General features: G+C 36.0%; 1 protein-coding gene across 1 annotated transcript in view; it reads right to left on the reverse strand.

Annotated features, from left to right (window-relative positions):
- Nucleotides 1-4,657: 4,657 nt before the first annotated feature.
- Nucleotides 4,658-13,299, reverse strand: part of epsti1 (epithelial stromal interaction 1) — a 29,170-nt gene continuing 20,528 nt past the window's right edge. The window contains exon 11 of the mRNA XM_051119551.1: nucleotides 4,658-7,043. Within this exon, the coding sequence (XP_050975508.1) occupies nucleotides 6,913-7,043 (131 nt within the window). The 3' untranslated portion in view covers nucleotides 4,658-6,912. The remainder of the gene's footprint in view (nucleotides 7,044-13,299) is intronic.

Genomic DNA, 13,299 nt, shown 5'->3' on the forward strand with positions numbered 1-13,299 from the left:
AGAACTAAACCACAAACAGTTGCTTATACAATTTATGTCCTTTCAACAAATATCTATTAGACAAGACAATTTTTCACACATTACTTAACACAGCAGAAAGCAGTCTATATAAAATGTCAACACTGTTACCATGATTTGATTTAATAAACCACTGATAAGTGAAAAGTAGATATTTGCAGAAATGTCAGCATTAACTGAATTCCCCATATAGTATCATGACCTTGAGCACAATTCATATAATTTCGGTTTAGACCCTAAAACTGTCAACCGTGTTACATTTTAACCTGGTAACACTTAAGGAGTATTACCATGTCAGATGAATAACACTTTTGAGGGGAAAAAAGATCTCAAACTACATACTTGCATCTTTTTTGTTTTCTCAAAAAAAAGGACTTTGTTTTAAAAAACCACATATTTACAGTATACAACTTTGCTTAACAAATACATAGACATTTCCACGGACAGACGGGTGTAAATTTCAGTTTTGGTACCATGATTTTATTTAGTAAATCACTGATCATTGAAAAGTGGATATTTGTATTTTTGTTTATAGTATCATAAGCCTGCATATAATGTCAAGTGAAACCATGAAACTGTCAACCTTGTTACCTCTTAAGCTACTTTTAGGGAGTATTGCAGCTGACTTTTGGGAAGAAAAAGAGCTAAACCACAAACAGTTGCTTATACAGTTTATGTCCTTTCAATAAATATCTATTAGAGAAGACAATTTTTTACACATTAGTTAACATTGCAGAAAGCGGTCAAAATGTCAACACTGTTACCATGATTTGATTTAGTAAACCACTGATAAGTGAAAAGTAGATATTTGCAGAAATGTCAGTCATTTTAAGAAATAAGCAGACGAGACATTTCCACAGGCCTTTTAGCAAAAAAGAAGGCTGTAAATGCCAATTTTGCTGTTATGATTTCATTAAAACCACTCATAATCAGAAAGTGGATTTTTGTAGAAATTTCAACATTAAATGAACTATTTTCCCTTACAGTATCATGATCCTGTATGTGAAACCATGAAACTGTCAACCCTGTTACCTTTTAGAAAGTATTCCTGCTTCAGATTAATGACTTTCGGGAGGAAAAAGAGCTAAATCACAAACAGCTGCTTATACAATTTATGTCCTTTCAACAGATAACTGTTAAGACATTACTCAACCCAGCAGAAAGCGGTCTATAGAAAATGTTAACCCTGTTACCATGATTCAATTTAGTAAACCACTGATAAATAAAAAAAGTAGATATTTGCAGAAATGTCAGCATTAAATGAATTCCCCATTTAGTATCATGACCTTGAGCACAATGCATATAATATCAATGTAGACCATAAAGCTGTCAACCCTGTTATCATGAGGCTGGTTTAAGCTGTTTGTTTAGGGAGTACTCCTGCTTCAGATAAATGACTTTTTGGGGGGAAAGGGAGCTAAACCACAAACAGTTCCATATATGATTTCTATCTCTATAATAAATCATTTCCGTATAATAGCAGGCTGTCTATTGGTTGTCAGCTGCACAGTGCTTTGTATTGCAAACTTATCTTCCACCACTCATAGAAAATGAATCACCCTTTGGCATGATTGCCCGATGCTTAATCATGCCATATATAACAGTTAGAGCGAATATTTCAAAGGCGCCCAATCCTCAGTGGAGCACTAGCGTACGTAAATATTGTTGTGCCGAAGCTAGTTTATTTATTTGTTTGTGTCTGCGCGCGTGACAGCGAGCAAGGATTGTCGGCGCTGTCAGCCAGCAGCCAAGGCGTGCCTCAATAGCCTGTCTCGTGGAGCCCATTTTCCCCAGGAAGCACTGTGACTCAGTTGTGGTTGACTGCGGAGATCTCTACATGTTACAGCCCTGCGAGTGGCATGTTTTTCTAGTTCACTTCGAGGTCCTCTTCTGTCCTGAAGTATCCTCCTCTCCCCCGTCCAACAGACGAGATGGCTAATATTTCAGTCAGCGCACAAGCAAACGTTACACCCTGTGTGTACAGTCTTGTTGGAAAACGGACGCGGTCCCTAGCGATAGAAGCCTATCTTTCGCAGACAGGAGAACTTGTGCGATCTCGCCGGTTTTATGTTTCTATAGAGCGAAGCTGCATTTCATGACTCATTCTCTCAGACAAGACCTTGGAATAATAGAAGTGCGAAAGGGCAACTCACATGAGTCTTGAAGTGAAACCTCACAATGCTTGGAAAATGGTCAAAGGGAAAAACAAAAGGGGTAATTTCGTAGAGAATCAATATATTTGTCTTTTCGACACCAATGCATAATGGACCCCAGATCTGCTGGGTGTATGCTGTGGTTTATTGCCGTCTGTAGATTTTATTATTTTTCCCCCAGAATTCTTGGGTGATATGGGTAATGCTGTGACCTAATTCAGATGGGGAACCACCCACAGGAAATCCCCCTGAATGTTGCTGAGGTAATCAGGGTCTCGGAGATCTGATTTGTGGGTCATCAGAGCTGTGCGATATGACGTTGCAGTGTGATCCCTCTTAGTTTCAATGACCCAGAACAACACCTCTCGGAAATGTCTCTTTGTATCGTGTGTCAGAAAAAACACAGTTTCCTTTGAGTTTGGGTTACCTTGGGAACCGCTCTTTCCACAACTACCTCTCCACCCCGCGCACAGGAAAACACACTCGCAAAAAATACGCTCATCAAAAGACAGGGAAGCTGTCACAGGAAACGGCATGTTTAATGCAGCGAACACATTTACATGAGAAACTTCTCCTGTGCAGGAACACGATTGATCGTGGTTCAACAAAAACACAAGGTAGCTGCGTTATTGCAACTCACACAGAATCTACCGCATTATTTTGTTCACTAAGCAGGGTAAAAACCTTTGAAGAGCAAGAAAACTGTGCCTCGATATTTTGGCCACACTTGAATTCTGAACTCCTTGACTGAGCTCTTTCTCCATCATTTACAAAATGGGTGTCATTTGTGTCCCTCATATTCATATTTAAAACATTTTCTTTTTCATTCTCTTTCTTTATTCCCAGTCTTCTTGCTACTAAAATTATATTTGGTTGAAAACAAAATACTTAGAAACTACAATTTAGCTGTGAAATGAAAGTGTCATCCCTATTATCTTTCTGATCCAGTCCCAACATATATTAAAATCCATTTTTTATTAAGAAAATCCATTTTTTTAATTAAAGATAATGAACATAAAGATGACACAAATACACTTAACAATTAAGCATATTATTTGTATTACTTATTTGAGAGAATATTTATTTTTCTAGGACAAGACACCCATTTCATGAAATGTCTCTTCCATTACTTCAGGATTACATATGTGCCTACCCACTTTTTCGGCCGCATTGGTTCCAAAAGTTTTTTTTCCACTCATGTTTCCCATACGAACTTTAAAAAAGTCTTTATTAAAAAAATTTTAACCCAATGAACCAAACCATCCAGCTAAGCAGTGGATCACATTACAAAAAAAAGTAAGACTGTGTACTTAATGGCTTTAACACGTGGAAGAGCTACAATCTCATGAAGCATTGTGAGTGATATAAAATAAAATGAAGGAGAAATAAAAAAATGTTTAAGTAAATATGCATGTATAACTCTTACATATGTCTAGAGGTCCTCCAAAGACTCTGAGCCGTGAAACTAAAAACTCTACATCCCATGGTAATTAAACATACAGATGGTACAACTAAAGTCACAGAAGCAGAAGACCTGAGAGATCGAGTAGGTGAATACACATGAGGTTCATGCCAATATATTGAAAATACGATTGGCATGAACCTCATGTGTATTCACCTACTTGATCTCTCAGGTCCTAGATTGTGTAGTCTTATAAGTGTAAAAGTGATGACTGAAGAAAGAGATAATCGAAGACGATTAAAGGAGAATGGACTTCCAAACAAAGATTCACATATAATGTACTCACCCCCTTGTCATCCAAGACGTTTATGTCTTTCTTCATTCGTAAAGAAATTGTGTTTTTTGAGGAAAACATTTCGGGATTTTTCTCCATATAATGGACTGATATGGTGCCCTGAGTTTGAACTTTTAAAATGCAGTTTAAATGCGGCTTCAAACGATCCCAGTCGAGGAAGAAGGGTCTTATCTAGTGAAACGATCGGTTATTTTCATTTTAAAAAAATACAATTTAAATACTTTTTAATCTCAAACGCTCATCTTGCTCTCCCTGAACTCTGTGTATTCTGTTTCAAGACAGTTAGGGTATGTCGAAAAAACTACATTGCTGAAGAAGTACTGACACAGTCTATGCAAAGTGAACATACAAAGAAGATCAAACCCTTACAAAAAAGGTAAAACAGCGATATAGGATGATTTTGAAGTTGAGGGAGAACATGAGATGGGAATTTTTCGACATACCCTAACTGTCATGAACTGGAACAAAAACAGTCCAGACAGAGACGAGACAAGACAAGCGTTTGACGTTAAAAAGTATATAAATTGTATTATTCTTATGAAAATAACCAATCGTTTTGCTAGCTTACAACCACTTTTGGGATCGTTTGAAGCCACATTTAAACTACATTTTGGAAGTACAAAATCAGAGCACCATATCAGTCCATTATATAGAGAAAAATGCTCAAACGTCCCCCCCCAAAAAAAATAATAATTTCTTCATGACTGAAGAAAGAAAGACATGAACATCTTGGATGACAAGGGGTTGAGTACATTATATGTGAATCTTTGTTTTGGAAGTGGACTTCTCCTTTAATGTTTCGCAAATTGTAATAATTGTGAGTTATATTATTTATGAGTTATATTATTTACGTGTAGCTCCTAACAAGTGCTGTCAAGGATGACACCCAGACTCTTAACCTAAAAAGAACGAGAAACTATTGGTACCCTAAAGGCACATATTAGTACTTTAAAAGTACATATTTGTACCTTTTCACTTTTGTACTTTAGGATACCGCCCCAGTAACAGAACTGTACCTTTTTTCTGACAGTGTACTATATGTCTATGCAGGGTCAGAAAGATCTCAGATTTCATCAAAAATATCTTAATTTGTGTTTCGAAGATGAACAAAGGTCTTACAGGTTTGGAACGACATGAGGGTGAGTAATTAATGACAGAATTTTTATTTTTAAGTGAACTATCCCTTTAAGTCATTCGAAGTGCTTCATGGGAGTGCCAAAGTAAAGAATTCTTTAAATATTGACTTGGTTGTTGTGATTCTCTGATTGATGGAGATTTATCTTTTAGACTCATAGGTAGGGTTGGGTATTGAGAATCAGTTCCATTTTAGAACCAATTCCAAATTTCGAACAACCCGGTATTCGATAAGATGCGCATTTCAGTTCCACTTAATGATTCCTGTGTTCGAATTTTAATATGATTTTAAAGTTTAAAATTAAACGTTTTATGCGCAGGAAGGGGAAAAAAATTGTGCACTGTTTGTGTGCAGCGCACGCATCTGAAGCACGAGCACAGTGAACAGCTGTTCACTGATCTTGACTGAATATCTTTCGTAAATTTAATAAGGATTAATCTATATTTTATTTGTGAAAAGAAAACTTTTGTTGTTTTAAACTTATGATTTAAATGTTTGTACCTGTAAATTGTTCAGTTTTATTTATTTATGCTATTGCACTGTAAAAAACAATTTGCTGAGTCAACTTAAAATAATTTTTTTTAAAAAGTTCAGTCAACTCAAAAAAGTTTATTCAACTTGAAATGTTAAATTATGTGATTAAAGTGACAACTTTATTAATTTTAAGGCAGCTGGGTTACCTACCCATCTGTTAAGTTTAGCATACACAAATATCTAAGTTGTTACTTAGTACAACTTAACATTTCAAGTTGACTAAACTTATTTTAGTTGACTGAACTTAAAATTTTGAGCCAGCAGGGTAACAAATTATTTTAAGCTCACTCAAAAATTGTGTTTTTTATTTTTTACAGTGTGCTCATTTATTTGCTTGTTCTAATTTTATTACCGACTGTTTGCTTGTTTTTAACAATTTAATGTTTGAAATTTATATTAGTTTAGTTGTTTTTGCTGTGGTATTTTTTGTTTAAACCATAGGTTTAAGATCCTCTTAGGCCTAAGTGTTCTGTAGGCTGCTGATTTTTGCTCGTGTTATTCAGCTGCAGCAGAAAGCTATGTAAAAATACAGAACAAAAATGTTTGACCTAATTTTTATTTAATTTTTTTTATGTTTTTGGAATCGAAACTAGGAATCGTTAAGAATCGGAATCGATTTAAACGATACCCAACCCTACTCATAATTTCAACAGAAAAAAATGTAAAAAAATAAGTTGAAAAAATGCAAGCTGATAGCTTCAACAAAAGCATATGTCACTGATTAACAGCCTTGTAGTTCACAGTAAGTCTGTCTTTAACAATTTATAAGTTATCGTTATATAAATCATTTCCCAATAGAGTAAATGGATGGGATTTTTACTTCAGGAACCCGACTGTTGCACTCTATTTCACATGCATAGAGGCATTTTCTTTTAAATTCATGCCGTTTTAGCAGAAACCTATACAGCATTGAGGAAGCTAATGATCTGTGTGATGGTTTGGTTTTTGACTGTCCACTCCTATGGTGGATGAGTTCAGAATTCCTCCAGTCGTTTACCTCATTATAAATTAGCCTTTGGATTTTGTGAGCGCACATCATTTAGCCTGTGAATTGTCCTCATGGGATGCATAAATGTTCCCACAGCAGACTCAAATCTTGATTTATTGTTTTGATTTCTTTTCTCTGTGACTAAGTGTCAATCCATGTCAATCCAACTGCACAAACTAAAAAAGAAGTTTTTGTTTCAGTTCAAAGGACACTATGATGTTTAAGCTAGAAACCTTCATTAAATAAATGAACGGTTTATCCCCAAATCACAATTCACTCACAAAACGACATTAGGATCAATCTATCACTCAGGATCAATGTGTTCATTTACACATCCAGCAGCTCATATGCTTTCTGGTAATTCCCATCACACTGTTTGACGATCTCTTCCAGCATATCTCGCTCGTAGTACGGAAACCTGTTTTGGAGTTTCATCAGGGTCCATGTATGGTCACCATCTAGGAAAGAAAACAACAAATTGTGAATACAAAGTAGTTTAACTGATATCTCAATAGCTGAATCACTCTACGTTAGCATTTCCATGCACAAAATGCGAGTGTGAGGCTGCCAAACATTTATGAGCATCATGGTCACTTGTTCCTAGAGGCTTCAGATCCTGAATCCCTCACACATCCTTCTAATAATGTGCAGCTATGCAGGGCTGCAGTGCATGATTGACCTCCCTGCTGGTTCATCTGGTTCATGGAGCAGGACAGACAGGGTGGGAGAGCTCGTCTCCACCGCAGTGCTTCTGCCAGCCTGTTCCGCAAACAACGGCATCTTGATCCCACACTAAACCACACACTAATGGACAAAACTAGCACTATGGCAGACAGATGTCCCATGCACACAGATCCCAGGAATGCCGGATAGATTGTAAGGCCGTCACTGGACATAAAAACCAATGGAACATAAATTAAATTAGGCAAGTGGTGAAAGGATACCAGAATACTTACGAAAATAATTGGAAGAGACAGAATAAGTGTTCGTTCAAGGTATACGTTTTATTGGTAAACCATATGTGTTTCTAGGGGCTCAAACCAACAACCTTGACATGGCTAGTGCTATGCTTTAGCAGTTGAGCTACAGGAACATAATTGAGGATGAAGTGGGCATTTTTTATCATAGTTTAACATGTAGAGCCAACCATAAGTAATCCATTCGTTGGTTGATTTACGGGTGGAGTTGTTCGGAAAATGGAAGTCATTATTTTCACAGTTTCATTCAGTGATGTTAATGGGGCAGAAATTACTCACTTCACCTTTAAGAATATAAAGCATGAATCTGGTATAGACATTTTAGACACAACAGGCCAGTCATTTTAGGCAGTGATCAATTTTGAGATTTTGAGCTATTTCGCTTTCATAACTTGACTTCCATCAGACTAATGGAAAGAAAACATGCAAAATACACGTTTGTATTTTCTGATTTATGGAGTAATAAAAAGAGGTATCCAAAATCCCCTCTGTAAACACCTTTGGCTTTAATTTTTCAATAATCAGATATCTGTTAAGAAAATGTATGCAAATAATTGCATATATCCTAAAATGCCTCAGTGCATGTTTCAAAATTATTTGTAATAGAAAACAATTGTCTTAATGTACTGTGATTAATTTAATGGGGATTTTCCTGTAGTGTCTTGCCTTAAAGGATTAGTTTACTTTCAGAATAAAATTTCCTGATAATTTACTCACCCCAAGTCATCCAAGATGTTTATGTCTTTCCTTCTTCAGTCCAAAAGAAATTAAGTTTGTTCCATATTTTTCTCCATATATTGGACTTCAATGGTGGCCAACGGGTTGAAGGTCCAAACTGCATTTCAGTGCAGCTTCAAAGGGCTCTAAACGATCCCAGCCGAGGAATAAGGGTCTTATTTAGGCAAAACGTTTGTTTATTTTCAAAAAAAATTTACAAATTTACAGTTGAAGTCAAAAGTTTGCATACACCTTGCAAAATCAGCAAAATGTTAATTATTTTACCAAAATAAGAGGGATCATACAAAATGCATGTTTACATATAGTCCACAAGAGAAAATACTAGCTGAATTTATAAAAATGGCCCCGTTCAAAAGTTTACATATTGATTCTTAATACTGTTAATACTGTTACCTAAATGATCCCCAGCTGTGTTTTTTTGTTTTGTGATAGTTGTTCATGAGTCCCTTGTTTGTCCTGAACAGTTAAACTGCCTGCTGTTCTTCAGAAAAATCTTTCAGGTCCCACAAATTCTTTGTTTTTTCAGCATTTTTGTCTATTTGAACCCTTTCCAACAATGATTGTATGATTTTGATTTTGATTTTCACATGGAGGACAACTGAGGGACTCATATGCAACTATTACAGAAGGTTCAAACACTCACTGATGCTCCAGAAGGAAAAACGATGCATTAAGAGCCAGGGTGTGAAAACTTTTTGAATTTTGAGTACATTTTATTTATTTTGTCTTCTGGGAAACGTGTATCTTCTGTAGCTTCTGAAGGGCAGTACTAAATGAAAATAATATGATATGTAGGCAAAATAAGAAAAATGTACACGTCTTCATTCTGTTCAAAAGTTTTCACCCCGGGTCTTGATGCATCTTCATTTACCTTCTGGAGCATCAGTGAGTGTTTGAACCTTCTGTAATAGTTGCATATGAGTCCCTCAGTTGTCCACAGTGTCAAAAGATGGATCTCAAAATCATACAGTCATTGTTGGAAAGGCTTCAAATACACAGAAATGCTGAAAAACCAAAGAATATGGTGGACCTGAAGGATTTTTCTGAAGAACAGCAGACAGTTTAACTGTTCAAGACAAACAAGGGACTCACTCTAAACAAAACACAGCTGTGGATCATTCTGGTAACAACACAGTATTAAGAATCAAGTGTATGTAAACTTTTGAACAGGGACATTTTTATGAATTTAACTGTTATTTTCTCTTGTGGACTATATGTAAATGTCTTTTGTGAAATACCTTATTCAGGTCTGTACTAAATAAAAAACAACTCGCATTTTGTATGATCCCTCTTATTTTTCATAAAATTATTAAAATTGTTTACATTTTGTAAGTTGTTTGTAACCTTTTGACCTCTACTGTATACACTTTTTAACCACAAATGCTCATCTTGAACTAGCTCTGCTATGTGTGTCTTCGACTTCAGACTTTACGTCATACATGGTTAGTTCTTCATCTGTGTACTTCGGTTCAAAAAGGTAGCGTAGGGCGAAAAACTAAATCTCATTTTCTCCTCCAACTTCAAAATTGGCCAAAATCATTGTTTTATCTTTTTTTTTTTTTTGGTAAAGGGTCTTTTACTTTTAAAGTGTTCGCTTTGTAAACACTGGGTCGGTACTTCCGCCTACGTCATACGTGACCTTTCCAATGTGATTACGTAATACGTTAAAGGAACACTCCACTTTTTTTGAAAATAGGCTCATTTTCCAACTCCCCTAGAGTTAAACAGTTGAGTTTTACCGTTTTCAAATCCATTCAGCCGATCTCCGGGTCTGGCGGTAGCACTTTTAGCATAGCTTAGCATGGATCATTGAATCCGATTAGACTGTTAGCATCTCGCTCAAAAATGACCAAAGAGTTTAGACTTTTCTGTAGTTACATCGTGTACTAAGACTGATGGAAAATGAAAAGTTGTGATTTTCCAGGTCGATATGGCTAGGAACTATACTCTCATTTCGGTGTAGTAATCCATGAACGCAAGTATTTGTGGTTAAAAAGTATATACATTTTTATTTTTTTTAGACCCTCAAGCCGTTGATCCCCATTAAAGTCCACCATATGAAGAAAAAACCTGGAACTTTTTCCTTCAAAAACATGAATTTCTTTTCAACTGAAGAAAGACAGACATGAACACTTTGGATGACATGGAGGTGAGTAAAAATATCAGGCCATTTTAATTCAGGAGTGAATTAATCCTTTAAACATAGAAAGCTTCTAATAACTCATTCTTCAGTCTATTAACTGTGCTCATGGTGTTCATGTACACCAGGGCAGGTCCTATCACTGCTGTGAGTAAGCCGAACCGCAGCCAGACAAGAGGTCATTCTGAGACTCACTTGGTTCGCAGACAAACACATCTAATGTTTCTTGGAAATCAGAGACAGAGGTGTGAGTTTGAGAATCGGAGGACCTGGCTGACCTCAAACCTCAGCTGAGGATACAACCTTTGGTCCGTGCAGTGATTCAGATGTAAGTGATGCTGAACACACAGACATATTGTGTCGTTAGGCATCTGAGAAGATATGAAGATTGTTTCATTGTGAATGGCACATCAGTCCCACACCATCACACAGCAGCTCTGCACACAGCTGGCCGTAACAGCCACACCTCTTGGCATAAAGAAAAGGTGAAAATCTCCACATATGGAGCTAGATTCGAACTGAATCAAACGATAAGTCATTTGCAAATCCCACTAAGGAGGCTAAAGTAATATGTGTGAATCATACATTTCCACGTCTGTTTGTCAGAATAGAATAAGCAATAGTTCTCAATTCCCGGATATTGAGTAAATTTGGTATTTTTTTAATTTTTGTTTTTTCAAATGATTAATCCATCAAAGGAGAAATGTAAACTCTGTCATTATTTATTCACTATTATGCTGTTCCAAATCTGTCTGCTGTTATTTTTTTCAGTGGAACACAGATGAAGAAATGTTGAATCTTAATGCAACTGTTTTTCATCTAACACTCCAAAAAGGTCACTATAAACTCTCTCAAATTAAATCATATAATCATATGAGAACCAGTTATGTCTTTATAATGCTACTGAAGTCTAACCTGTGCCATAGTACACGAAAGCAGTACTACTGATGTGGTAACTTTGTACATTATTTACCTCTAAATAGAGCATGCTACTACCTTAGAGTATACATACCCTTAAAAGAGTAGTTCACTTCCAGAGCAAAAATGAAATAATGTACTCACCCCACTGTCATCCAAGATGTTAATGTCGTTATTTTTTCAGTCATCAAGAATTTTTTTTTGAGGAAAACATTTGAGGAAGGTTCTCCATATAGTGGGCCTTTATGGTGCCCAAGAGTTTGGACTTCCAAAATGCAGTTTAAATGCAGCTTGAAATGGCTCTAAATGATCAAAGCCAAGGAAAAAGGGTCTTATCAAGTGAAACGATGGGAGTTTTTTGACATACCCTAACTGTATTGAACCGGAACGCACAGAGTTCACGCAGAGCTAGAAAAGACGAGCATTTGAGGTTAAAAGTATATAATTGTTTTTTTTATTAAAGAAAATGACCAATCTTTTCGCTAGATAAGACTCTTCTTCCTCGGCTGGGATCGTTTAGATCCATTTGAAGCTGCACTGAAGCTGTATTTTTGAAGTTCAAACTCGCGGGCACCATAGAAGTCCACTATATGGAGATAATTCTTGACATTTTTTCCTCAAAAAACATAATTTCTTTACGACTGAAAAAAAGAAAGACATAAACATCTTGGATGACAACGGGGTGAGTACATTACCTGTACATTTTTGTTCGGGAAGTGAACTACTCCTATAAGGTACTACTATGAACCTTTTAGTGAAAAACAGGGTACAAAAGATTTTAAATGTTTAGCATGATAATCTGGACAAGTCCATAAAGAAATGGAGACTTATTCTCAGTAGATGCTGCTTTTAAAAAAGCAAAAATGGATCTTGGTGTGAACAGGTCTTACCGCTACAGTGACCAGAATTATTATAGTTAACTAAAACAAATAAGAAAAAAAGTTCACTTGCTGGTGTGGAATGAAATGAAATATTCAATTCAATATTTAAATGTTATTTTTTAAACATTGTTCATTGTTTTTTTAGTTTAAGTTGTAGTAAAACTGAGTTAAAAAATTCTAAAAAATTCTAAACATTTAAAATTCAAAACTGAAAAAAGAAAAATAATATAATTAAAAATATTAATAAAAACGATTATATTTAAATTATGCTAAAATACTGGAAATTTGTTATACCTCTAAAGATACAGGTTGAATATTTTCTGAGCGTGTACTTGATTTGAAAGCTAAAAAAACTTTTGCATGTAAGATTTGATTTAGAGTGAATAATGACTTGTGTCTGTCCCTCACACAAAGATCTGGCTTTAGAAGCCTAAAAATATAGTATACAAATCATGGACTGCTTTTATGGTGCTTTTTGCACTGATGCTTAAGGACACTTGTCCTTTTTAGAGCATGACAGATATGCTATATGTCTTTTTATGGAAAAGAGCTGCGTGAAGATTCTCCCTGTGTGTTCTGCAGACAAAAATAACAGCATATGAATCTACAGCAACATGAGGGAAAGTAAACACTGACTGATTTTCATTTTTGGTTGAACTATTTCTTTAACCCACATTATAGCAGGGCAAGTCTGAAGGCTGAAGACAGAACGTCCCGTTTCCAAGTAATGACAATGCAGCCAGACTGGATCTCAAAGAGCTAACCGATGTTTTTGCAGCAGTCGCTTAAGACGTACAGTTAATGAATCTGTTGTCAGACAGGCATGCCAATAATTCAAGCTTCTCCCAGCCAAATGAGTTTACTTCGCAGAGGGCAATTTGGACCTAAAAGACACATCTACCGCGCTAATGAGTTAGTCGCTTACTGACTCATAGACATTAACCTCTCATAACGCTGACAGTTCGTATATACAGGGGCATCTAAGAGCATCACGTGTCTGGCGTGCTGGGACATTTTTATTTATACAATGTGCTGTGCCATCCGGGATCGGGGGTGTGAG

This window comes from Labeo rohita, chromosome 9 (assembly GCF_022985175.1).
Source record: "Labeo rohita strain BAU-BD-2019 chromosome 9, IGBB_LRoh.1.0, whole genome shotgun sequence".
Taxonomy (NCBI): domain Eukaryota; kingdom Metazoa; phylum Chordata; class Actinopteri; order Cypriniformes; family Cyprinidae; genus Labeo; species Labeo rohita.